Below are 27489 nucleotides of genomic sequence, written 5' to 3' on the forward strand. Positions count from 1 at the left end.
CAATAATAATTTGTAAAAATTAGTATTAAGATAGATAATGCTTGTTTGGTGGTGCTAACATAACTTTGGTGTAGATTTATAGAAATTAACAATATTTTTCATGTAATTAAAGGAAAGAGAAGATAGTTGGTGCTTATTTATTTATTTGATATGTTATTCATTAGATTTAGGATTTAGATTTTAGGATTTATTGATGAGGAAACAAATAGTATAGGATGAGCAGGGTATTATGCGTATGTCTCTGAGGGGACCTGCGTGGTAGGGTTGACTGCCACCTGTTACGCCGGGACCCTCAAACGCACACGCGGGACGCGCATCTGATATCGTCAGCATAAAATGCCTCAATAAAATAAAGGCTAAGTAAACCTAACCGCTATTTTTTTTTTTTAAGTTTATACTTTTTCTCTCTGCACGGTGGTAAACGCAGCAGCCACTATCAAATATCTACGGCCATCCAACTGCAGATATTAAACAAACTCGAAAGTCAACGTAGAGAAATCTAATATTTCTTTCTAAAAAAGGAATTTGTTTTAAAAAAACGGAGAGAAAAATGGTCTAATTTTAATTTAGATACACCAATTAACTTGTCAACTTCGAGAGAAAGCCTAAGGTCAAATCCATCCGCACGCCGTAAAGTCAAAATATTGCACTCATAAATAAACGTTCAGCAGAAACAAACAAAAAACGGCTCTTATTTCTCCATAGTGCTCGTCTCTTTGATCAGGCATCAGCTTTTCTTTTGTTTCGAGGAGTAAATTTAAAAGGATCGTCTTTGATTGCATATCCAATAATTATTAATCGGCTGTTGCCAATAATTAATGGATGAAACCAGTTGGTTTTGTGACCTAAGCTTCCTCTGCGCAGCAAAGGCAGAGTTGCAGTGAAGGAGGTCTCTGCCATGGCGGCCGCGGTAAAGGTGCTTCCTTTTCCGACTCCAATCTTTCTTCTTGTTTACTTGAGCACCACCGTTGCAGCTTCTTCCGTCGGCCATGAGATTCACAGAGGCTTCTCCGTCGCCCACGACACTTCCTACTCCCAATTCCAGCCCCTGCTCGCCGACCCCACCGGCGTCTTCTCCCTCGGCTTCCTTCGGGGTGGAGACGGCGACTCCTCCTTGCTCGACCTCGCCGTCCTCCACCTCCCCTCCTCTACCGCTCTCTGGCGCGCCACCCTGGCGCGACCCCTCGGCTGGAGAGCCGATGTTTCCTTATCCTTCAACGGGAGCCTCGTCTTGTCGGATTCGGAAAGGGGGATTCTCTGGTCGACTCCCGCGGTCGACGCCGGCGAGCGCCTCGTGCTCCTCGATTCGTCCAACCTTCAAGTCCAGAAGCTGGCGGCGGGGGGCGCCGTGGTGGTGCTCTGGGAAAGCTTCAATTTTCCAGCGGATACGCTGGTTCAAGGTCAGAACTTTACCTCTGCCGCCGTTGTTAAGTCTATAGATCAGCGCTTCTCGATGAGGGTGGCGGAGAGTTACGTCGCCCTTTATATGGAGTTTCCCGGAGGCGTGCCGCCGGTAATATATTGGAAGCACGCGGCCATGGAAGCGAAGGCGGAGATTGTCGCCGGCGGAGGAGCGATTTACGCGCGGGTGGGAGAGGGTTTTTTGGGGATGTATCAAACGGACTCCGCCCCTGTCGACGTGCTCCCATTCAGCAGCTTCAATCGAGGAATCCGTGGGCTCCGCCGCTTAACCCTAGAATCCGACGGCAACCTCCGAGATTACTACTGGAACGGCACGATCTGGGTCAGGGACCTCGAGGCCATCGCCGACCGCTGCGAGATCCCTGCATCCTGCGGCGCCTACGGGCTCTGTGGCAACTCCGGCGGATGCCGCTGCCTCGACGACGCCAGGGAGGCGGAGGGAGGGTGTCTCCCAGCTGCCTCCGGCGACTTCTGCGACGCCGCAAATAACGAGTTCGGGATCTTGAGGAGGAAAGGCGTTGACTTGGCGCACAAAGAGCTGGCGGCGCGCGAAAAGGTGGCGTCTTTGGAGGAGTGCGAGGGTTCTTGCGAGCAGAACTGCAGTTGCTGGGGCGCGATCTACAACAACGCTTCGGGCTACTGCTACTGGTTGGACTACCCGATACAAAGTTTGATGGAGGCGGACCAGAGTAGGGAAGGGTACTTCAAGGTCAGGTCCACCAGCGGAGGAGGCGGCGGCGGCGGCGGGAGGGTGGTGGTAAAGGTGGCGTTGCTGGCAGTGTGCGGCATGGTGTTGGCTGGAGCGGCGGCGGCCGTTATTGCTTACTTTGTTCAGAGGCAGCGACAGCGACTGACGGCGAGAGTGAATGGGATGGTGGAAGGGCTAGCGCCGGGGCCTTACAAAGACCTCAATTCAGCTTCGTTTCGATCAATCGAGCTCTCGTAAACTCCCAGATTGCTCTTGTTTTAATCATTATAGCATAGTGGTCCATCATCCATGATCAATGGTAAAATCACAATGCTCCGAAATGTTCAGCCTCTTTCTTGAACGCTGCAATCTACACAAAAAAAAAAAAACATCAAGAAAAATATGATCAAGTAAAACACAAGTAAAAATATGAGTATCAAGAACAAAAGAGGAACCGAGTCAACTCTATCGCAAGCTAGAACGAGAGTGAAGAAGATGAGGTAGAGCAGGGAAGATGCCGACGATCAAGGAAGAACATGTGGCGCCAGACATGGAATGACACGTATCTGAATTCTCTTATCAACTATATTTTGTTTTCATTATGTCTTCACGGTGATATCATTCATCATGGACAATGAAAAGAGAACTCGATCTATTAAGTTCAATGAAGATAAAGGAGAGGATAAGGAAAAAAAAACATGAATCAGATAACGCCGATGCTAGAGAAACCTGATCAAGTTCCACCGGCTGTCATAAAAAAGAAGTTAAGAGAACAATATTAAGATAATAATGGCTCATCATCAAAGCATACACATGGAATTATCAAGAATTCTACACCCTGCCGTAAATAATTAGGTATGCACATTACGCACCACCCAGGAACATTCACCATTGAGATCGAACACTATAGACGGGTAGACTGTTGAATTTTTACAAACAATGCATCACAATCAATAAAAAAAATCTGAGTTCTTTGATGGCGAAACTCCATTCTTTTTACGCAACAAAAGTATAAACACATAATTGTTCTACACAACAAGTCCAATCTTATTTCTTCCCCGTAGTGACTCCAACAACAACATTGCTCACCTGCACAGATCTAAATTTTTTTAATGATCTTTAAACTTCGTAGAGAACACAGATCAAGGCTTACCAGTTTTCCACTTTCGTCCACTGTCATGGGATTTTCAACCACAACTGTTGTATTTGGAACTCGAGAAGAATGCTACGGAAACCACAATAAAATGAATAAATAAAAGAATTATATGAAATAGTGAAAGTTAAGAGAGTTAGAAAGCCGAATACACAACTGATGTTGATGGCCGGATAGGTGCAGTCTCATTGGGCCTTGGTGCTTCAGGGGCAGGAATTCTCATATTTGGCATCTTGAATAACACAATGATTGTCAGAAAAGGTAATGAAAATAGGACGCAACAACAACTAAGCCTTATCCTAGTAGGTGAGATCGGCTAAGATGATGAAATAGGATGAAAGGAAAAAAAAAAAAGAAGTTATACTCAAATTATACCCCAACATTAGTAATGTAATGGCAAATTGCACATTTGACAGATGACGCTCCATATGGGTACATCAGTGTTGTACGACAATTGCCACAGTTCACATGAGAAACTTGATTTGCTGCATTTAACAAGATATAGGAAAGCAGATTCAAAATCAATCAAAACGTCACCATAAAACAAAATTTCTACTCACTACGGTTCACATACTAGAATCAATTGTAGCAACCATAGTAATGTGTGTAGTAAGGATTGAAGAATCATGAGTGAGCATGCCGATGCTTCGTATATGGTTTCACTTAGTAGTCAGTTGATTCTCCAAATTAGTATTGCGTGTAATTTATGAGTTAGCATTGATGCTTGAAAGCTGTCAGTCCAAGTGTCATTTATAAATGTAATTTATCTGTTAATTAAATAAACTCGCAGGTTCTGTGAAGAGCACAAGATCATTTGGGTAATCAGTGCCTGGGACGGGACCCTATCAACTAGCTCATACCATGGATGACAAACAGCTCATCTTGGGAGATAATGTGCTTGGCTTGGTAGAGCATCTTGACAACATAAGCTGCAAGAAGACTGGAGAGGTCGAGAGGTGACTAAAGTGAATGGACCTTCATAAATCATAATTATTATATTACAAAATTACTAAATAATAATATTAAATATATGTTGCATGTTTTTTCCATATAACAGTGCATGGGCCTTCACAATGATATTTTAGAAATGCTAATATTATACATTTGTTTCTTTTTCCCGTATAAACATTTAATAATTTTGAACTAAGATACCTAAATATTTGATTAGCAATTTAAAATAGTTTATTTTGATTGTTACGGTGTCATTCTCAATACTGATAACATTTTTTTTTTCAAAATATTATCATTATTTAAGTATTACAAGATATTAGATCTAGTATCAGATTTACAAAATAGTTGTACAATAAGGATATTTGAATTTATGGATGCTTTTTTTCTTCTATCCAACAACTTATACAGCTTATTATTAGTTTTCATTTTCATTTTCATTCATATTCATATTTCTTTATTTATTGTTAATTATTGTGTTTTATATGATAGTTCACAGCTTATTGTTTTATAATATACCTCAGTGCTTCATAAGTTAGACTTGATTATTAATTTTTCCTTAAATCAAGTTGCTCCCTCTCTCTAATCAACACAGATACCAACTTGCCACTGCTCTTGGATCTCATGTTCATATCTCTCTCTTCCACATTAATCTCTGGATGCTGTTTTGTCTTGTGTGTTGCATCATTTCAAGGTACAGATATTGCATAGTAGCATGGGATTCAAATGAAGGGCAACAAGCCGATGCTGGGTGGAATTAACTAGTAGACATGTTTACTCCCACATTTAAACATTATATTTCTCTACACTAGGGAAGAAATATATTGATTAGCTGATTGTAACAAAATTTGACCAAATTTCATGCCAATTAAATAGTATTCTCTCAATATGAAGTTTATTTTCAGCCAGGTAGATTTTGAGCATGTCATGAATTTCAATGAGAAAGTCATGTGCCCCAGCTGATCACGATCCAACTCATCTGACTGGAATAGAGTTGACCTTTTTTGGAAACAATGGGAAAAACATTAAATCTACGAGAAGACTCACTCTACTACAATGTTAAGGGAATATAGTTGTATTATATGAAATATTGAAATGCATATAGAACTCCCTCATTATTCCTGATAGCTAAATACTCCAAGCAGGATTCAATTTATACAAACACTCGTATAACTTATAACTATCAACTCTGACGCTTTATATATAATCATTGTTTATTATTATAAATTCCATCCCCTGTCCATGAGGGTAAAAAATTGACTTAAAAAAATTAGCAGCAGTTGAAATATCATGTTAAAGAAAAGCTATACTAATTGAATGTCTAAAGAACTGGACTTAAAAAGGGAGGTTCCTTCCCAAATCCCAACGATTTTCTGACATTCTTAAATAACATTCAGAGGACAAGAGCTGAGGAAAAGAGTTCCTCAATTTTGGTTGTGTGAGAGATGGACTTCCTTTTCTCCAATTATTATCACGGATGATTAAGTTACCAACCTCTGATACAAGTGACTCTATAACTCTTGAACATTTCATTGTATAAATGGAAAATTATGGAGGTCTCACAAAAACATGTAGTAACTCCTCGCAAAAGATGTCATGGAGGACTGTTTTTTATTTTTTGTCGGTATCTGCATTTGTCATAGAAGCAATTTTATTATCTCAATGCACGTTTAAGAAGATAGTGCATATCTTAAATAATTGTTGTAAATCACTAGAAAGTGATGTTAAAGTTAACTAACCAAGAAGAAGGGAAAATCAACTACAAATAAAGTAATAGATACCTGATATAGTGTGATTGATTGTGTTACAGCAGGAACACCTTACACTTGTTGCGCCACGAGCATACATTAACATTGTTCGACAGCCACAACATAATAATTGAGCCATATCCATTCCTGTGAAGTACATATTAGACTTGCCTATATAACTAAAACGATAAAAAGAAAAATTATCCGCTTAAGTTAAGAGGAACAGTAGTACCTCAATTTAACATATAATGCAATAACAAGTATCTAAGGGAGCGTTTGGTTTGTATTTTCTACGTTATTTTCTATTTCCATTTTTTGAGAAAATGAAAAATGCATTTGGTTTGATTTTTCACGTTGTTTTCTAAAAAAAGAGAGAGTGTTTTCTAAGAAAACAAAAAATGCGGAAAAGTCATTTTTCAAAAAACGGAAAAATGCGGTTTTCTGAAAATGAAAACGAAAATACAAACAAACCAAACACCCCCTAAGCAATCCTGGTTAGACAAAAAGATGAAACCGCTGAGACAATAATTGTTGGTTATAGAGCATAAATGCATAGCCCTCTGCACCCACAAGGGCATCATGTCAATTCTAAACTGTATAATGTTGAATAGGCAAGAAGTAGCCTAATATTCATGCCTGACTGGCAACAAAAACAGATGTCCTTTCCTTAAAAAGGCCCAGTTTCTCACCCTTATGAGATTTAAAAGCTCTTAGAAAGGCATTATGAGACAGTGAAATGACTTGAAACTCAATTCACTACTATCAGTAATCAACACCATTAATGTGTTCTGATGAATAATTGAATATCACAGAGCCAAATTAACATGGAAATTGAATGGATATGACTCTGTCAAAGAACCCGTTGAGATGTTGTTACAAGACAGTTGACCAGAACTATTGAGGCCAAAAGTATTCAACTATCAAATGATAGGAGAAAAATGCAAACCCAGATATCAAATCCTCTTGCATCTCATAGGTTGGTAAGAGAATAGAGGGGGAGGAGGGATAGTATACCCAAAAAGTTGAATTTCCTTGGGTGCCTATATTTTTAGTGTAAGTAAATTATATTAAACTAACTAGTTTGCTAAGTACATAAGTGACTCATAGGTTATTCACATTGAAAATTTAAACTACATAGTACATGAGAGGCTATAGAAACAAAACAAAATCATCCAAGCATAAGCATTACTTGATAGTTGTTCACAACAGATTTTATAAGTCAATTTATTTTAGACAAAAACTATGTCTACTTGTATGTTAGACAGTAATATAGTTTATTAATTACTGTTGCCACTTGATACTGAAACGCATGGCTGAAAAGAAAAGCAACTAAATGTTTGTCGTAATGGTATCAGGTTGGAAGCATAACTTTTTTTTTTCTTTTGCCACAACCAGATTTCTATGATATGATAATAACTTAAATAAAAAAACGTAAATGGGGTACCTGGAGCAGCTCGGGTGACTGTGCTGCATATCGCACAACGCACCTCCATCGATCCCCTTGGGTAAAGAAGGACACTCCTGCATCCGCAGCAAACAATTTGGCTCTGCATAGCTGAATCGTGTCTATTACGACAATTGGCTGCTGATCCTACGATTCTCAAGATGCATAACAATACGAAATCAATCAATAAAAAAGATTGTACACTAACAATAAAAAAAAAATCATAAAAAAATACGCCAGATAAGAACCGAGATAACATTGTCCATGTCTAATGGACGAAAAAGGTCAAGAAAAACAACAAATGTTTAATCATCGATATATTTCCCCAACTGTAGAAAAATAGGCATTGCGATCAACGGCTAGACACATAGATACAATCTTTAGAAGAATAAAGTTCGAACAAAAAAAGTGCAAATATCTACATATAAACATCCGATTAAGAATACAAGAAGCTAATCGAACAGCAGGGTTGCCTGAGTCACAGATTGACAGCAAATCCGGAAGGATCGCACCCAAACAAGCAACAACGGCAAATAACAGGGCAAAGGAAAAGGTACCTAAACATCGAAATCGAAGATACCTAAAAAGGGAATGATCAAGACAAAGAAGACGAATCATCGAGGTACCTTTGCCTCGACGACGGATGGAGCAATCAACGAAGCAGCTGTGTCCTCGTATCCTTTGGTGGGAGAAATGGATCAGGATCCGTTGACGGAAACGAAGCCGGGAGCAGATTTCTCACCCTTTCTCGTCTTCTGTTTCTGTCCGCGTCGAGGTAGAATGACAGATAGCGTGGCGACGGAAGGAAAAATGGGTATGTGAATTTATACGGAAAGGTTAATCACATTAAAACGGGAGAACTTCTAGTTTGCCCCCTTATTTTTCACTTATTTTAATTATAGGTTTGCAAATCTCGTGTTAGTTTTTCTTGTCTTTAAAATATTTATGGGTTTGGAAATCAAAACACTTTAGGTACAATTCTTAAATAATTTTTCATCTAAAAATGTTCTTTTTATCATATTGATGTGGTAATATAATAATAGTTTTGGTCAAAAGTAACTCTAATCCTCGTTAAAATTATTCTAAATAATTTTAAAATATTGATGATTAATTTAAGGGTAAAATAAAGACAACATCCTTATTTTTTTTATTATTAAAATATTTAAAAAAATATTTTGTGGAAGCAAATAAGCAATAAAGGGCCGGATTGATAAAATAGTAGAGCCAATTGTTGAAATGGGCTGGGCCTTAAAATTGATAGTCTCCAACAAGCCCAGCCCATCCCTTTGCTAGGCCCTCCAATGACGCCCTTATTCTTTATTTGCTATTCGAACTTCAATATGTTGCTCTAAAGAAATTTTAACGTTAGAAATGAATTAGACGTTGATCAATAAATTTAATGTTGAATTTAATAAGAGCTTATTTTTTATTCATTCAATATATAGACAAGATCAATTAAATAAATAGGTTTGAACAGTTCATTAAATTAAACAAACAAAGTGACAAAAGGCAATTATATCTCCAGCGCCCCCGTCAACCTATTCTAGGGCTAACACTAAGGAGGATTAAATTAAACAAACAAATATGAACACATATGTGTTCAATTCATTAATATTTATGAACAATGTTCATGAACAATATTTACAAATCATGTTTATCAATAAAACTCTTATCAATATGCTAAATAAAAAAATGAATAAATAAGTTTAAATTATTAAACTCAATAACTAATTAAATAAGTAAAAATTTTAAACAATAAAATAAACTTAAATTGAGAGCTCGATAATATTTAAACGAACTAAATTTAAACTAAGTTTAAGCTAAGCTGGAATTGAAAGTTCGATAACATCTAAACAAATCAAATTCAAGTCAAACTTCAAACAATCTAAAGCTCATAAAAAATAAACTAAGTTAGGTCGAACAATAATTTTAAAGACTTAGTTCATTTTAAACTCAATTTAATTTGATTACTCTATTAAATAAGCTTAATATTCATTTGACTCGGCTCGGATGAACCCGACTTTTTATAGCCCCATGCACAATTAGGGTTCTGTCCTTGCACGTGGGATCACACACTTGGTATTTTGTTTCAGAAAAAAATAATATCGTTGATTGCAGTTACCAAGAAAGTTCTTCAGCAACCTGCAGAATTTTTTATATATAGATTATTCAGATTAATTAAACCACTTTTGATTAAGCATAATTAACATCACTGATTAAGGGTTCCTGCTTCCAAGATATACGCATCATCAATGGCAGCAGGTAAGTAATTATAGGTTAATTAATTATCATTTACTAGGTCTGAGCCACACTAATCCATGTGATGAGCAGCAATGCATCCTTGTCTTATTCACTCTAAAAAAACAGCAGTTAATTACTCAATCTAGCAGTTATTTACTATGAAGAAATCCATGTTTATTGTCAGATCAAATCTTCTGTCCTCAAATTTCTCTGTCCTCGTGTCCCTTGCCGATCGGACGGACCAGATTACATCTTAAGGCATCATGACATCTTTAAGATGTGTACAGTATCCTCGTGATGTGCAAGATATCCTTGAGATATAATCTGATCTCGTTTTTTGTATGGTGAAAAAAAAAAGGTAATTCAATAATCAATCAGTTGTAGCGCCCACGAGAGATGTGCTTGAATTATTTTATACAGCAAAAATTAATATTACAGCTTACAGTATCAGAACACTCACTTGTACTCATCCAAATACACGAGAGATCTGATATTTATTTTCTTTTAAAAACTGTTTCTATAATCTGACAGTGAATGTGATGCCAAAATGAATGAGCTGTTGTTGTTGGTCAAGTTGAAGGTTAATTATCAATGTATCAAGTTATATGTATTTATTAAAACATAAACACGTAAATAAATAAATAAATATGAACAGAGAGAGAAAGATTGCATGGCCTACCTGTTGGATTTAGGTCATGAGCTGTGGAATCTAAGATCATCAGATTCGACCGAAAGGTAGCTTCTTGGAAGAAGCTTCTTCCTCCGAGTGAAGAAAAAACTCTTTTCTGATGGTATTTTTTAAGTATAAAATCTTTGTTAGACTATTGAAACTAAAATTGATCTTTCATGCACCTAGTAGTGAATTTAATACTTACTCATTGAGCATTTAAGATCTCAAGGGAGGCATGGCCACATGTGAGGCAGCTGACTATGTTCTTTAACTATAGCTTTTGATTTCACGTAGGTAATTAATGGAGTAGTGAAATGATATTGCTCATTGAAGTAACATTAATTAGACAATGGCCACGCTAATAATTAGACAAACACCAAACTTGATTTCGTCTCCCATGCTTGTCAATTCTCTCCAAATAAACTCAAAAAAAAAAAAAGTTCCATAGCAATAACATGGAACATGCATGCACTTCTAAGAACTAGCTAATTCATCAAGAGTACACTCTTTCAGTGGACCGGTGACATCGTCGTGGCAGTGGTGGCGACGGTGGTGGTGATGGTGGTCGCCGACGATGTCCGAGGTGTCATCGCTTGCTTGATCACCACAACCGGGATCGGGCTCTTCTTCCTCCTCTCCTCTTCCATCATCAACTCGATCCCGAAGCGGTCGAGCTTGTCGGCGTTGCTCTGCTCGGAGAGCTTTTTTCCTCTGAAGAGCAATGATTCCACATTTCTCTGTGAGAGAATAATGTCTTCGGCCGTTCGCATGAAGTTCGCCGGCGTGCAATTTCCGGACATTAAATTATTGGCCTAGAAGAAATTGGATTAGCTAGAAGATTAACTACGAGGGCATAATTAGAGGAATTTGAAATTACTAAATTAGAAGTACGAAATGTACCTGGATGCGAATGTAATTATTTGCCCTGCAGTGTCCGAATGCCATGGCCACAGCTTGATCCACCTGCTTAATTGATTGAAAAAATTATTTTTCGTGATAAGATAATAATATATTGACGTATTTTAATTATTCGAGATATTTTATTTTGAATTAAATTTGTTATTTATTTGTTATTCGCAGGTATTCCACCGTGGTTCGGTTGCCTGGATTATAGGTCAATCCTGCCCGTCCAATTATACGATCGCTTAAACTATTTGAGAATTTAACGGCTACGATTTGATCTTGTCCGTACCATGTCGGCGACGCCCTCGGCGGCGATCCTGAGGAGCTCCGCCGCTCCGATTGGGGAGGGTTCAGTAGGGGCGGTGCCGAGCGAAACTACGAGGAGGTCCGCCATTCCACCGGCGAAAGGGAACTCCTTCTTGTTGTGCAGAACGTGCGTGATGGCGGCGGCGGTAGGATTGGCCATAGCGACTCCGCCGCCGACCGCTGCCACCCGCGTCCGTCCGTCCACGGACTGCATCTCGACTGGGGCAGAGTCAGCGCAGGTGGCGGCGCACGCCTCCCACATCCGGAAGTCGAACCCGTCCGCCTCCACGGCGTCGGTCCGCGAGAAGAGGAATGGCGCCCCCGTCGCAAGGTCGTAGCACGGGATCAGTATCGGCTTGATGGCGTCCCTCAGGGTCGCGTCCCCGAACACACGGCGGAAGAAGCCGCCCGGCCGGCGGAAGACCCCGCGGAAGAGGCCGCCGCGGGAGGAGGCGAAGCCGCGGCCGCGACGGCGGCGGCTCTCGGACACTAGGAGGCGGAGCGCGTCGGCGGCCGAGAAGAGAGGGAGTCCGTCGTGACCCCTCGTGAAGAGCATGGCGGCGAGGACGCCTCCGGCGCCCGATCCGGCAGCGACGTCGAAGAGGTCGGCAACTCGGGCGGATGGCTCGCCTGTATGGCGGCGGAGGGAAGATTCGAGCCGATCGAGGGCGGCGGCTGCGAGGAGGACGTCGGAGGGGCGGTCTCCGCCGTCGATGGACAGGACGCGAATCCTTCCACCAGAGCCACCGGACTTCTCCAGTGATGCGGCGGTGGAGGAGGCGAAGAGGAACTTGCTCTCGAGGAAGGAAAAGATCTCATAGCTCAGCTTGTCGGCGTCGATGAATGCCATTAGAGTCACAGCCGCAAGCAGCTCGAATTGGGGATGGCGGAGACCCGCGTTCGTTTGCCGCTTAAATAGAGAGGGGCGCGCACGTTAGAGGCGCCACCATCCTCCGCCGGATAGCCCCGCCTGGCGGATCTGGCACCGTGCGGGCCGTACGATGCAAATCGAACAGTCGTTGTGCGTCGCGGAAGGTGGCGCGAAGGTGGGAGGTCGATCTGTGGCGGGCGACACGGCGAGCAGTCGGCATGGTCTCGTGCACGTGCGGATGGTTCGGCCACCGACGGACTCGGCGAGACGAGCCGATTGGAGATCGGACGGTAGAGATGTGTCGATGGGAGGAAAGTGTCCGGAGACGAGGAGACAAGATCTGATCGCCAACCAGGATAGGCGACGTGTCCTTACCTCGAAGTGCCGCGTGCACCCATTGACAATAATGCTGATTTACCGGCAATAATGACTATCCCGGTGATGGACTTGATCCATGGAAATTTTTCATCGACATCAGAATAAATCAAGAAATGCACGCGACCATGAACCTAGAAATTCAACATTATTATTTGATTATACCTTCATTTAAAGAAAAAATTCCTATAAATATGTTATAGTTAGAATTTGAATCATGAGTGTCTGAGTGACAATTTGGATATCCTATCGTGACGTCGATATGAATTTTTTTTTTGAAAATCTATTAAAATCGGACACGAGTATTTTCCAATAAAACTCACCATTACATTTTGCCTTATAAATAACAAAAACATTAAACACATGGATGGAATTAAATTAGTTCTCATTTCTCGTCTTTTGTGAAGCACACCATTAAAATAGCCTTATAAATAACAAAAATTTATACTTCTACACGATTCTTGTTATCCCAATCATTCACCTGAGTTAGGATATAACGAGTTTTTTTGTTGAGTGTTTAGAAACAAAAAAAAGAGAGGCAACCACTTTATTCCTCTCCTAGTTTTTTTAAAAAAAGTGTCTTTAATTGTTTCATTCATGCTTTAATTTAATTGCTTGTATGAGCAAGAAGCTGTGTCCTTGCTCTCATGATGGAAGAGCATGCAATTTAATTGTTCTTTTGCAATCAATAAAAACTTGGCTGCTCTTCCACGCAAAGGCTTGGTATGGGGCATTACTTGTGCACTTAAATAGGCGATGAAGGGATTAATTCCTCTGCACTCATGGCAAGCAAAGAGACAGAGATCAACTTAAACTAAAGCTCACAATTATGTTCTTGATCACACTTGCCAAAAGTACAGGGAAACAAAATTCAGGAACTGATGTGTTTGATATATGGCATCAAATTAAGTTTTCCTCTTCAGTTTCTGTAATGTCACGTATTAATAGAGTTCGTATAGTAAAGCTGAAAGATCCTATTTACTTAGCTATATAGAACTTAAATCCCCATATATAGGCATAGCTGGTCCTGATACAAATCATGAGGGTTGAGGTCCAGTAACTGTATTAACTATATAACTAGATAGTTGTGTAGTTTTCTTGAGAAATAAGGTAAGAAAATGGTGGTCACTAAAAATGCATGCATGTACCACTTACTTTGTGGCCACTTACCATAGTGCTTGTAATCAGTTTGTGACCACTTGCATTAATGCTTTTGTGATCATGTCTCTTTAATGGAATGGTACTTCATACAATGTGTCTACAGTCTATTATGTTCATTTGAATTACTTGTACAACATAGTGGCTGAAATAAGAATGTGTACTTAATAGTGACAGCATAATGTGTACTTAATCATATATAATAAAAAACTATGCACACGTAAACTTTAAAATACAGTATAAAAATTTGCATTCATGAGAATGATATTTAGTTCATACAACCTTACCCTTGTCAACAAATACTCTTTTTCAAGAACAAGCATCAATTGAATTTGATGCGGTCCTCTGATATTGATTGAGGTTTGAGGTAAAGAATGTTCAGTTTAGGTTGATTGAAAGTGAAATGGAACACATAAACTGAAGATAGCATTTTGTCAATGTAAATAATGATTATTGGTAGATGTTCAGATCCTCTGCTTTCATAACTTTCCATAGAAAATTCAGATCATGACCTTGAATGCTTGAAGATTCCATTTCATTCTTCTTTATTTTACACCTTTAAGTGTTGGCATCAATTCCTTGTTTTGGGCCTATATCTTTTCTCTTTTCAATTTTTTCCCTTCTTTTTCTTTGAAAAAAAAAATCTTTTAATTATCATCAGTATCATGAGAATTGCTTGCCTTGAAAGCTCCATGTCCTCAAAGAAAGCAAAGCTTTGTGAATTAATGTATGATGGTTATTGGAATATTCTTACTTGGATATATATGATCTTCTTTTGATAATTTTATAGTAGTTGCCTTAACTGGTTATATGATTATTTTAAAAATAGTGGTTTGACTATTTCAATTCACTTGGGTCTGAATATTTTCAGTCATTTGACAAATCTTTGTAGAGTCAATCTTGAAGCTTTTGGTTGCTACTCGGAAAGTTTAACGATTTCATTGTACAAAAATTTTATACAAAGGTATGAACCTTTTTCTAGTTACCATGTGTTCTTTTAAATTAAACTTGGATCACCTGCGAAACTTTACACGTTTGATCCTAAGTTTAACTTATTTGTTATTTAGGTTTAGACTTGGATCTCCTGCGGAACTTAACACATTTGATCCAAATCACCTAGGTTATTAATTCCATTAAATATTAATTTCCAAAATTAGCTTCCAGGACTGCATGGCGAGGCACATGACCTTCTTAGATATGGGAGCAACCACCACCGCCTAGACAAAGCCTTTTAAGAAAAGCTAATATTTAATTTCCTTAAATAACTCTAAGTTAACCAAAAAGAACAATCGAAGCACAAGTTCGAAAAGAAAACAAAAGAACACAACATCGAAAACTAATTCGAAATACTAGAATCGCACGCCTCTTGTATTTGGTATTTTTACAAAGAAATAAAACTAGTATGATGCGGAAATTAAATACTAGTGTACCTTTTCTTTTGCAAGCAAAAACCTCTAGGTCTTCTACCGTATTCCTCTTCTAACCTCGGACATTGTGTGGGCAATGATCTTCCGAGATGAGAACCATCAAGGTACCTTCTTCTACCTTCCTTCAAGTTTCGGCCAAGCATATCTTCTAAAGGATGAAGAACTTTTTTCACCAACCAAGCTCCAAGGGATACAAGCTTTCTCTCCTTCTTCCTCAAGCTAGATCCGGCCACCTCCTCCAAGCTCCAAGAGATAAAGGATTTCGGCCACACAAGACGAAGAGAGAAAAGGAGAAGGGCCGGCCACACCAAGGAAGAAAAGAGGGAGAAAATAGAATAGAGTCGTTCACCCATGAAGGCACCTCTACCCCCTCTTTTATAATCCTTGGTCTTGGCAAATAAGGAAATTTTAATAAAAACTTCCTTAATTCTTTTGCCATGAAAAGGAAAATTTAATTAATTAAAAATCAATTTTATTTTCTCAATTCATATGGTCGGCCACCACAAGCTATAAACAAGGAGAGTTTTAATTAATTAAAACTTCCTAATTTGTCTCCAGAAATTTATAAAAATTTCTCCAATAATTTTAATCCTTCATGGTTAGTAAAAAGAAAATTTTATAAATTAAAATCTTTATTTTAAACATGTGGATAAAAAGAAAATTATCTCTAAAAATTAAAATCTCTTTTAATCTACAAATAAGGAAAGATATCAAATCTTTTCTTAATCTTTTGTAGAAACTTATAAAAGAGAATATTTAATTTTTAAAATCTCTTTTAAATCATGAACATGGTTAAAAAGGAAAGTTTTCTTAAAATTTAAAATCCACCTTTTAATCAACAAATAAGGAAAGTTTTCAAATTTTAAACTCTCTTTTAAACATGTGGATGATTTACAAATAAGGAAAGTTTTTACCAAAAATTAAAACCATCCTTTTAATCTACAAATAAGGAAAGAGATTAATCTCTTCTCTTAATCTTTTGTAGAAAGCTATAAAAAGAAATTTTAAATTTTTTAAACTCTCTTTTAAAACCATGATATCCACATAATAAATAATTTTAATAAAAATCCTTTTTAATATTCTAGTGGCCGACCACCTAAGCTTGGGACCCAAGCTTTGGTCGGCCACCAACTTGGCTCATCCACTTGGTCTTGGTCGGCCCTAGCTTGGGTTCCAAGCTAGCTTGGCCGACCCCATTGGATGGGTAAGAAGGTGGGTATGTGGTGGGTATAAATCTCTATATACAAGAGCTACGATAGGGACCGAGAGGAGGAATTGGTTTTGGTCTCCCGATGAAATTAAGCTTCCCGTGTTCGCCCCGAACACACAACTTAATTTCATCAATAATAATTCATTCCACTAAAGAACTATTATTGAACTACCGCACCAATCTCAAATTACATTTTGGGCTCCTTCTTATTATGAGTGTGTTAGTCTCCCTGTGTTTAAGATGTCGAATGTCCACTAATTAAGTGAGTTACTGACAACTCATTTAATTAATATCTTAGTCCAAGAGTAGTACCACTCAACCTTATCATCATGTCGGACTAAGTCCACCTGCAGGGTATAACATGATAATCCTTATGAGCTCCTCTTGGGGACATTCTCAACCTAGATCACTAGGACACAGTTTCCTTCTATAATCAACAACACACACAATAAGTGATATCATTTCCCAACTTATCGGGCTTATTGATTTATCGAACTAAATCTCACCCATTGATAAATTAAAGAAATAAATATCAAATATATGTGCTTGTTATTATATTAGGATTAAGAGCACACACTTCCATAATAACTGAGGTCTTTGTTCCTTTATAAAGTCAGTATAAAAGAAACGACCTCTAATGATCCTACTCAATACACTCTAAGTGTACTAGTGTAATTATATAGTTAAGATAAACTAATACCTAATTACACTACGACCTTCCAATGGTTTATTCCTTTCCATCTTGGTCGTGAGCTACTGTTTATAATTTATAAGGTACTGATAACATGATCCTCTGTGTGTGATACCACACACCATGTTATCTACAATATAAATTAATTGAACAACTACATTTATCATAAATGTAGACATTTGACCAATGTGATTTTTTATTTCTAGATAAATGTTTATACCAAAAGTTAGACTTTTAGTATACATCCTAACAGAAGCTGTGGTTTCTTCCATGGATTTGATTTTGAGTTTGATAGATGTATGATCTATAGCACTAGTTTTTAATCACGTGATTCAGATCAGATGGCTGTAAATTTGGTCAAAATTGTTGAAGAACAAGCAAAGTTTAAGAATGACAAAGGAGATACTGATTCCAATTAACAAAATGATACGAGGACCCAAGCTCACAAACTGTGTTTTTAATTCATATACTTTATATATTCTATGATTTCCCAAAGGAGGACCAAGTAAAAAATAATCTAATGGAAAATCAAGATATAGAAAGCTAAAAGTCACAATTGGAGGAACAAATAATTTTAATCAATTAGCTATGAGCAGTGGCCTTCTTCTAAGTAGTTCCAACATCAATAAAAGACAAAAGGAAATCACAGAATGTTATTTTGCAGAGAGAATTTAGTGAAGAAATCCCAACTATGATTATATTCTTTATGGGGAACTTCTCAGTCTCTTGTCCTCCTCCTATTGTTTATCCTCAGAGATCTTATCTGCTTACCGCATGACCCTACCATTTTTGGAGTCGAAGTCAATGTGTACACTGTTCAATCTATATGTAAGCTGTCAATGGAGACAAGATATGAGGCAGAACCATTATTTAAACTTTGGAGTCCTCTGGCTTACTATAAGTTGAAAGTTATGGCAGTTTTTATGACTTCATCTTGTGAAAGTAGAATTTCACTGATGAATAAACTTAGATTGTCTCGACATTCTCAATGAACTAAACAACGGCGTTGATATTTTGAGTTGAAGAAAGAATCATTCATGGTTTCATCACATTGCAACAAGAACAGATTTGTAGCTTAACATGAAGATATATCCAATTTACGCATTTGTTGGACACATGAGAGATGCTTGCTTCAACATATTGCATAACTACTACCAGGAAGCAACTGAAGACAAAATGTATCAAAATCTCTTTCTATTTCTGAATTTGATTTGTCACCGATGTCAAAATCTGATGATGCAGTTTATTTTTGAACAGCAAAATTAACTGCATCAATGTTCTAGCAGTGTTTTTTATCTAAATAGAAAGCTGTTTATCATCCTAACCACCAGAAATGAAGTTGTTCATCAACCTGATACATTAAAGAAAAATACTGTCAATATCTGATGTGATGATATGAGGAAGAGGAGGCAGATCAATGAGTTTTTTGTTTGTTTTTGTTTCATTTGCAAATTTTCATACTAATCGACAATACCTAATTAAAATTTAGAGTATTTTTTTTTTCCTGCTGGTGGAATGCTTACCAAATTTACTGCCATTGGTATTCTTCTCACAAGGACCTTGTTCAGGGCCACATTGAGTGAGATTTTGATTCTCCAACTGACTTTGCTGCACAAGGTTGGGTCCAAAAGCACATATGTTCATCTCCTGCATTTGATTATGTCAGTTTTCTATCACAAAAGATACAAAGGTCAAGCAGTGTGAGGACTAAGATACAGACCTGTGAATGAGGTTGAAGGTGATGAAAGCCATGATACGAGGCCTGAAATTGTTGAGGATGACCAGTTTGTATCAGGCTTCCCATATTTACTGCATGCGAGGCTGGTGGATAGCAAAAGATTGATTGGTTTGTGGCAGTAGGTAACCCTACAGATTGATGATGAGCTACTGGAACAGTTGGCAGTTGAAATGGATGATGCATTGAAAGAACTGAAGCATGAGCCATATATTGTTGAGCACCTGGAAACATCATCTGTGCCATGCCACTTCCTATCCACATCTTCTGTTGCGTATTAAGAAGTAGATTACTCGATACAATCATCAAGTATGAAATTAAAAGACACTTCATTGCCAGACCTGCATTTGTAGTTTGAGAGACTTCATGTATTCAATTGCATCATCTAACATTGATGCCTTGTCTGTCTGAGAAATGTGAATGATAAAGAACAGAGCTATTAGATCTTACATTCATAAGTATTTTAGAATATAGTTTTAATTTTGCACATTATACTTTATTGCTATGAGGTATCAGTTCTTGAAGTGCCTTCATCTTCTCATTTATTCTATCTCTTCTTCTCTGCATGAAATCAAAACCTAAGGCTGGGGAATGTACATGCAAATCACAAATATACAGAGACGACTACTTTAATACATTTCAGTGGTTCATCATCGATCAAGATTCAATCCTTACTCTCTCAGATAGGTTGTGGACTTCAGCAGCACGGCTTCTGCGTTGCTTCTTTGCATCAAATGAATCCTCTATATCCTGCCAAACGTTTGATTGAAGACTCATTAAAAATTTAACTTGTTCCTCAGAAATCATGCAAGTAACTACAATGAAGGGTGAGGCAAGAACAATTAAGTTAGTTAAGGTTTACCTTACATTGATCTTCCAAATAACCAACATATAGTCCCTTCTTCCTCTTTTTACAATCGATCTTTGCATGCTGAACTTCTGTATGGCATTTAAAGCTAGAACCAGATGTTCCTGATGATGAAGGATAATGTTTTTGCCCACTTTCTGATTGAAAACAACTACTAGCAACATCCTTCGACCCCTCTGCAGTATCAACAACAACACTCCTAAGATCGCCCTGTCCATGAATTTGACTACTTCCGTCTGTGTTGGATCCAATTCCCGTCATTGGAGTTGTAGACATCTGACTCCCTACCGTCGACAGGCCAATGGATCCTTTCTCACTTGACTTTTGTCTCAGTAACTCTGGAAAATGGAAACAGTTTAGTCCACTACCATTTTTGCAGGAGGACTCTTGTTTATAACCTGGTTTAGGAGGCAGCATATTCCCCTCGTGCTGGGCAGAATGCTCAGGAGCAGATGATGCAAAGCCATTTCCATCTCTAGCTGCCGTGTTTATCTTTTCCGGGCATATTGCGTTGGTATCTGCCATTTCGGAGAAGAACTCTGGACAGAATTCTTTTTCCGACAAATTTTCCACGGGATTTTGAAGCCATGACACAGTCTCTTCGTCTTGAATCAAGTTCATGGAGTCCTCCTCATGTTCTTGAATTGGTTTAAACTCACTGCCACTCATGGAGATTTTGCGATTGTTATGGCTGTGCATAACCAAGTGCCCATCTTGCCATAGTAATTCTACAAGTTCGGTATTTTGCCTACGCCACCGCAATAGAAATAAGAAGGGAAGTTCATGGTTAATGCATGTCAAAGTTAACTTCAACCTATGCAACTTATAGCAACAAGAGAGAAGCATTGAGGAAAACAAACACTCACCCCAGATTATGTGGGAAGCCATCCTCTTCTAACTTCCATTCAGGATCAAATTGGTTCATCGCTTCGAGTTTATCTATAAATTCAAAGAAGAAATCAACATAATTCTATAAGACACTGAAAAAAAAATATATAATCATGTGAGAAGTCTGATAATTGAATCTGAATGGACATTTCGATGAGCAGGGAGAAGTTGCACCAGCATGAAATGGAATTCAAACTATTTTTTCTCAGAGAACATCAATCTTCCACTACAAAAAGGCAAATTAAGATTCTTAAAAAGGAATTTTAAATGGAAACACTCACCTTGCTCTTTAAAACTTTAAACTACGAAGAACACGACTGTTTTAGAAAAAGATTGTTGGGAAGATGTGATCCCTTTTATGGTGGTGATGCAGTGGGGAAGAAGCTGTGCCTGTCTGTGATGGAGATGAGCAATGCGGCCATGTTACACTTATTGTGTTGTCATATGCAGGGCATGTGTGAGTGGGTCTTACCTTTAAAACCAAGGGCGGACTACTGGACAAGATCCAAAATTATTATTTTGGGAGGTTAAACATCATAAACCTTTCCAAAAATGCTTACAACATATCAAGCTAATCGTTTAGAGATGACAACGAAGTGCGACAAAACCGAAGTCAAGGTGGAGATTTTAACTTTTCATCCTTTTCACAAAGAATTTACTTTTTTATGGTCTCACGCTATGATTTCATAAATATGATACAAGATTCCTTCCTTTTCTAAACAAGAATACTGACCGAACAGAAGTCTTCTTCTTTAAAATAAAGAAAATGAAATCTTCTGACGGTTGAAGATGCTCTGTTTACTAATCACAAAACGCGAAATCGGAAACCAAATTTAGAAAGAGCTCAAAATCTAGCAGCGTCAGTATCATAAATGTTTCTCATTGACTGAATTGCCTATTTGTTGATAGATTGGAAGGCATTTAAGATGGCAAGGTCAGATGCCTTGAAGCATGTTTCATGATCACAAAACGTGTGTTGGTTGTCTGATGAAGTAGACAAATTAAAAGAAAGTGAAAAGAAAAGAAAAATACAGAACTCAGAAATGGATGGCTCCAAAATTCAATTGATGGATGGCAATTGGAAGATGTGTAGGTGTACGAAAACCAAAATAGAGGCCAGGACAAACAATTTTTTTTACTAAATTTCCTGCACTATTAATTTCGGACAACTAAAGATGAACTCCTTCTTCCTTTATTCCTCTGATGACGTCGTTCATTTCACAAGTCCCAAAAAATTTGGCCTGAACTATTAAAGCATAGCAGTTTAGTACAGAATCATAGTTCAACATGCAGCTTCATGCATGCATGCATGTGTAAATGTACATTTTCTTCGTGGCAATCTCTTGTTTTGTCTCTAAAGTTTTACCAGAATCAAGAGTTTCTCAGTTTATTCACAGGATAAAATATATTTTAATATTAATTTTTCTGTATGTGATCGTTCTTATCTTATTCCTTCCAAACTAAAAGGTTTTGACATTTGATTTTTACTTATGAATCCCACTCGGCCAAAACTCAAAGGGAGTTTGATTTCTCTTGAGGTCGGCAATCGAGATATTAATTACAAACATACAGCTACATTTTTCTCTTGACTAATAAGTTGCATGCTAAGATTCAATAAAATAAAATAAGTTTCATGCTTAATTACCGATCGACTCGCTCGGTCAAAAACGCACGTGGATGTAATTAAAGAGTTGGAAAATGGCAAACACATATCATTGATATTTTGCTTATAATGACAATGACCTCCTGTTATATTTCAGCGTTTCCCTGACGTACGTGAGTACGTCGAAATAATTAAGCAGCTGGAGTTACATAATCGACGTCGTCGTCCCCGTCATCATGGCGGACTCTATCAGCCGTATCGTACCAGCAGTCGTCACATGCCCTAATGCTCGCCGCCGGTGAAGTAGTACAGATCTTAATGAAGAGCCTTTGCCGCCGTGGAATGGAAGGAAGAAGAAGAGGACAGTTTCATGGTGTTAGTATTAATTCGTACATGGAGCAGATGACGCATCAAGTCAATAAGTCTTCGTGGAGAAGTCAAAGTCGAGTCCACGGCGGATCGGCCTGTAGAGCACTCCAATGGGGATATTTAGAGGGGATATTTCTTTAAATATCCCTATTCTCAAATATCCCTCATTAGAGCATCCCTCAAATACACAATATTTCTCCTAAATATTATGGTCCCCACTTCTACGTCACTCTTCAAATATTTTACTATTTAAATATCTCAAATCTTACAATTAAATATCTCACCATTCAAATATTTATTGATCTCACCCATCAAATATCTGACTCTCAAATATTCTTAACTTCACAATTAAATATCTCATCAATCAAATAATTTTAGGTCTGACCATTTTATTAATTTACACCTAATTTTATATTTAAATAAAATCAATAATATTTTTAATATATTTAGTCTATCATTTATTCATCAATAATTTGTTTAGACAATTATTCAATATAATGATTTTAATATTAATATTTTATTTAAATGAAAACAATATAGCATATGACATTACGACATACGAGTTCAAATATTTCACAAAATTGAAATTTAATAACTAAATATTTCATATATAATAAATTAGTTATTTACTTATCAGGCATGTTTCCTAGATGTGTTCAATCAAATCATAACGAAGCTGATGATGCACCTAAATATCACGTAACTCAGGATTTCTTCGAATGTATTCAGCAAATTCACTGGTTGAAGCATGATTCGCTGTGATAGTATTTTGTTCTTTGCGATCCCAAATCGATATTGCATGACCTTTGATCCTGTCCGAAGGCTGAGTCGGACGGAGGCTGGTCGCGGTGGCCTGGTTGTTGACGGAAAGTCGTAGGTGATCCGGCTCCCACGGGTGGCTGACGCTGCTGCAGGACCCTGCGCACACTCAGACAATCCCCCTCCTCACGTTAGAGACCAGAACCCAGGGAAAAAGTCCCCGGATCAGGCCCTCCGACGCTCAAGTCAGGTCCCTTTTTCCCCAGAAGAAACAGAGAGAGTCGAAAATGAAAAGTTGTGAAAGGAAAAAATGACGAGAGTGCGCGTACCCGCGTACGAGGAATCTCCTCTTTTTTATGCACCCGCCTCGCTTCCAGAACCTGCCCTCCTGTCAGAAAATGTTAGACGCTGGGCTTTGTCGTGTAGTCCTGGACACCTGTCGTGCTGCTATTGGTCGTGAAGGCATCTTCCTGTTTAGGAACCTCCGCCTTTACACATGGGCTTTGTCTTGTAGTGAGGGACACCTGTCAGGCCGCTATTGGTCATGAGAGCATCTTCTCCTTTAGAAACCTCCGCCTTCGCACATCTCACTGGTATGTGATGATTAACCTTGACGGACAATTGTGATCCTTCCATTCATGCACAGCTTGGCTCATCTTATTTATCGCGGTCGGCATCTACCTCGCACCCCTCGACCAGATCTCGCCTCTAAGCGCTACTTGTTAGTCGGGCTGACCCTACGCAGCCCTGTCACTTCTGACCTGTGACTTGTGGCTTGCGCTTCCGGGCCTTCGAGTCGCAGACCTGCAGACCGAGCCGTCTGTACCCAACCCCATCGCTTCCGACCTTTGATTCGTGGCTTGCGCTTCCGGGCCTTCGAGTCGCAGACCTGCAAATCGGACTGTCTCTACCCAGCTCTGCCGCTCCTGACCCATGAGTACTTGCTGACCCTCAACCATAAGCCCGTAGATCGGGTTGTCTCTACATAGCTCTGCCGCTCCTGACCCATGAGTACTTGCTGGCCCTTGACCGTAAGCCCGTAGATCGGGCTATCTCTACATAGCTCTGCCGCTCCTGACCCATGAGTACTTGCTGGCCCTCGACCGTAAGCCCGTAGATCGGGCTGTCTCTACATAGCTCTGCCGCTCTTGACCCATGAGTACTTGCTTGCCCTTGACCGTAAGCCCGTAGATCGGGCTGTCTCTACATAGCTCTGCCGCTCCCGACCTATACCCGGTGTTCCGCCTGTCGTCTCCCCTTGTCTTTCGACTACTTTGCCTCCTTGATCAACAAGTCCGCATGACCTCTGACTACCCCACATGCTTGCCTTTGACTGCCTAGCCAACCTGACCATTGACCGCTGAATCACCTTGACTATTGACCACCACGTCCTCTTGACTTTTGACCGCTATATGGCCTTGACTTTTCTAACCCTTTCCTCTTAGGCCCCTTCATTGCCACCCGTATCAACCTTCATCCTCCACAATTATGTTGTGTAAATAATGCACGTATACATGATTTCTTTGCATTTATTTATAAACCAATGTCGCCTTGGACCTCTTATAATTGCCTAACAAGCTTGGAGTGCCCCAAATGTCCGCTCGACATCTTTTCTTGTAGCTTCTTGTCTTTTCTTAAATTTCATTCTTTTCGGATCTTAAGGGCAAGAAAAACTTTTGACGAAAGTGGGCCATTCCGGATATATACCATCTGTTAGGTAGTACCCTTTTGTATATTGTGTACCGTTCATAATAAAATTAACTTCTGGTGCATTTTCTTTCAAGATGTCATTAACAATAGGTGATTCATTAAGCACATTAATGTCATTACGAGATCCAGCAACTCCAAAAAATGCATGTCATATCCACAAATCGATAGATGCGACTGCCTCAAGCACAATTGTTGGATAGCCATGATCGCCTCGTGTGTACTGCGTCCTCTACGCAATCAGACAATTTTTCCAAGCCCAATGCATGCAATCAAGACTTCCTAACATCCCAAGGAAATCATGCTTTTTTGTTCTTGCATTTCAAGCAAACGAGTGATGTCAGTTGCATTGGATTTTCTTAAGTACTCACCTCCGTATATTTGTATCACGCATTAGTAAAAGTTGGACAAACATTCGAGGACAGTTGTTTCACCCATTCACAAGTACTCATCAAATTGGTCGGCGAAACCTCTATAAGTCAGTTGATGGATAGCTGCCGTGCATTTTTAATGCGGCGACAGACCTTTTCTCCTTGTTGCATCTTCTCTCCATTTAAAAATCCACTAGGATGATTTTTCCAAATTAGTGACTATGTGCGAAAATAACTCTTTTCTCATTCTGAATCGTCTTCGGAACATATCATCGGTATATATCGGCTCAACACAAAAATAATCATTGACAAGTTAAGTGTGTCCAGCTACACATTCTCTGTTAATTGTCATTCTTTTTTGTGTACTCCCATGATAATTTTGCATGAATTCAGCCATTCTAAATTGATTTCGCACAACCATCATGAATAACGCTTCATCGGGATCTAATATTGTAGGACTCGTTGTGTATTTCTCTCTAAATTATTGGTATGCAGTGAATTGATGAAAATAAATGATATATATCAATGTTCCTAGTTTTGATATTTTTTTCAATGCTTGTTTTTTTTCGAACGTTTGATTTTATTTTTTAAACGTTTGTTTGTTTTTTCTAGTTTAATTAAATTAAAAAATGGGTAGCCCACCATTTAGGTGAGTCCCACAAGAGAGAAATCACCGGACATAAGTTATAAAAGAGAAATCATCAAGCATAAACTTGTGCCCGATGATTTCTATTCATCCAAAAAATATCCCCCTCCAATGGGAAATATTTGGAGAAATATCCTTTCTAAATATCCCCTATTAGAGATGCTCTTAAAAGAGGATATTTTTTGAGTGAATAGAAATTTATGGCAGGTGATTTCTCTCTTGTGGGGCATCAGAATGATGGTTTATCAATTTTTTTAATTTAATTAAACTGAAAGCAAACGATCAAAAAAAACAAGCATTGGAAAAAAAAAATAGGAAGAAAAAAAAAATGAACATTAGAAAAATAACAAATGTTAATCAACGTTCATTGTTTTCGAACGTTAGGCAACATTAGTTTTTTCCCTTATATATATATCATTCATTTTATTTATTACCATCAATTTCACACTCATTGTATACCAAAACTTTAGAGAGAAGTAAATAACAATTCCGATTATTATTCTAGGGATTTGTTCAACTCTTTAAATATCGACGAAAATTTTAGTGAATAAAGTTCTCAAGTTCATCATAATATTCCTGAAGACATAACGAGCCTACAATATCAGATCCCGATGAATTACTATTCATGATGGTAGTGCGCAATCAATTTAGAGTGGTTGAATTCGTGTAAAATTATCATGGGACTACACAAAGAAGAATGACAATTAACAGAGAACGTGTAGCTGGACACACTCAACTTGTCAATGATTATATATGTGTTAAGCCGGTGCATACCGATGATATGTTCCGAACATGATTCCGAATGAGAAAAAAGTTATTTTTGCGCATAGTAACTGATTTGAAAAATCATCTTAGTGGATTTTTTAAATAGAGGGAAGATGCAGCAAGGAGAAAATGTTTGTTGCCACTTCAAAAATGCACGACAGTTATCCATCAATTGACTTATGAAAGTTCCGCTAACCAATTTGACGAGTACCTACGAATGGGTGAAACAACTGCCCTCGAATGCTTGTCCAACTTTTGTCAATGCGTGATACAAATATCTAGAGGTGAGTACTTAAGAAAACCCAATGCAACTGACATCACTCGTTTGTTTGAAATGGACAAACAAAAGCATGGTCTCCCTGGGATGTTAGGAAGTCTTGATTGTATGCATTGGACCTGAAAAAATTGTCCGATTGCGTGGAGAGCATAGTACATACGAGGCGATCATGACTATATCCAATAATTGTGCTTGAGGCAATCACATTTGTCGATTTGTGAATATGACATGCAGTTTTTGGAGTTA

The 27489-nt window shown here is 38.5% G+C and overlaps 4 protein-coding genes across 9 annotated transcripts; 1 reads left to right on the forward strand and 3 right to left on the reverse strand.

Moving 5' to 3' along the window:
* The first annotated feature begins 898 nt into the window (after nucleotides 1-898).
* On the forward strand, nucleotides 899-2368 carry LOC121992869 (PAN domain-containing protein At5g03700-like). Its single transcript, XM_042547480.1, has one exon. The coding sequence runs from the start codon at nucleotides 899-901 to the stop codon at nucleotides 2366-2368; it is 1470 nt and encodes a 489-aa protein (XP_042403414.1).
* Nucleotides 2369-2888: 520 nt separating this feature from the next.
* On the reverse strand, nucleotides 2889-8200 carry LOC122046505 (protein LOL2-like). Of its 2 annotated transcripts, none has more exons than XM_042607236.1 (7): nucleotides 8030-8200; nucleotides 7404-7550; nucleotides 5993-6106; nucleotides 3639-3748; nucleotides 3421-3495; nucleotides 3264-3335; nucleotides 2889-3199 (listed from the first exon to the last, which is right to left on the reverse strand). In XM_042607236.1, the coding sequence occupies exons 2-7, from the start codon at nucleotides 7510-7512 to the stop codon at nucleotides 3158-3160; spliced, it is 522 nt and encodes a 173-aa protein (XP_042463170.1). In that variant the 5' UTR covers nucleotides 7513-7550; nucleotides 8030-8200; the 3' UTR covers nucleotides 2889-3157. The 2 variants fall into 2 exon arrangements, with proteins under 2 accessions (XP_042463170.1, XP_042463179.1); XM_042607245.1 differs by having other exon boundaries at nucleotides 7404-7558.
* A 2450-nt stretch (nucleotides 8201-10650) lies between these two features.
* Nucleotides 10651-12402, reverse strand: LOC122046498 (patatin-like protein 3). The gene is made up of 3 exons (XM_042607224.1): nucleotides 11507-12402; nucleotides 11215-11277; nucleotides 10651-11126 (listed from the first exon to the last, which is right to left on the reverse strand). The coding sequence occupies exons 1-3, from the start codon at nucleotides 12371-12373 to the stop codon at nucleotides 10824-10826; spliced, it is 1233 nt and encodes a 410-aa protein (XP_042463158.1). The 5' UTR covers nucleotides 12374-12402; the 3' UTR covers nucleotides 10651-10823.
* Nucleotides 12403-18261: 5859 nt separating this feature from the next.
* LOC122046518 (transcription factor PIF4-like) lies at nucleotides 18262-21188 on the reverse strand. 5 transcript variants are annotated; one of them, XM_042607274.1, is made up of 10 exons: nucleotides 21028-21188; nucleotides 20725-20797; nucleotides 20257-20606; nucleotides 19853-20196; nucleotides 19666-19740; nucleotides 19486-19551; nucleotides 19332-19397; nucleotides 18976-19257; nucleotides 18779-18902; nucleotides 18262-18606 (listed from the first exon to the last, which is right to left on the reverse strand). In XM_042607274.1, exons 2-10 carry the CDS (start codon nucleotides 20781-20783, stop codon nucleotides 18602-18604), a joined length of 1371 nt encoding a protein of 456 aa, XP_042463208.1. In that variant the 5' UTR covers nucleotides 20784-20797; nucleotides 21028-21188; the 3' UTR covers nucleotides 18262-18601. The 5 variants fall into 5 exon arrangements, with proteins under 5 accessions (XP_042463208.1, XP_042463223.1, XP_042463215.1 ...); XM_042607289.1 differs by having other exon boundaries at nucleotides 18976-19121; nucleotides 19215-19254; nucleotides 19853-20606; XM_042607281.1 differs by having other exon boundaries at nucleotides 18976-19121; nucleotides 19215-19257; nucleotides 19853-20606.
* Nucleotides 21189-27489: the final 6301 nt, after the last annotated feature.

Source organism: Zingiber officinale, chromosome 1B, assembly GCF_018446385.1.
Source record: "Zingiber officinale cultivar Zhangliang chromosome 1B, Zo_v1.1, whole genome shotgun sequence".
Lineage (NCBI taxonomy): Eukaryota > Viridiplantae > Streptophyta > Magnoliopsida > Zingiberales > Zingiberaceae > Zingiber > Zingiber officinale.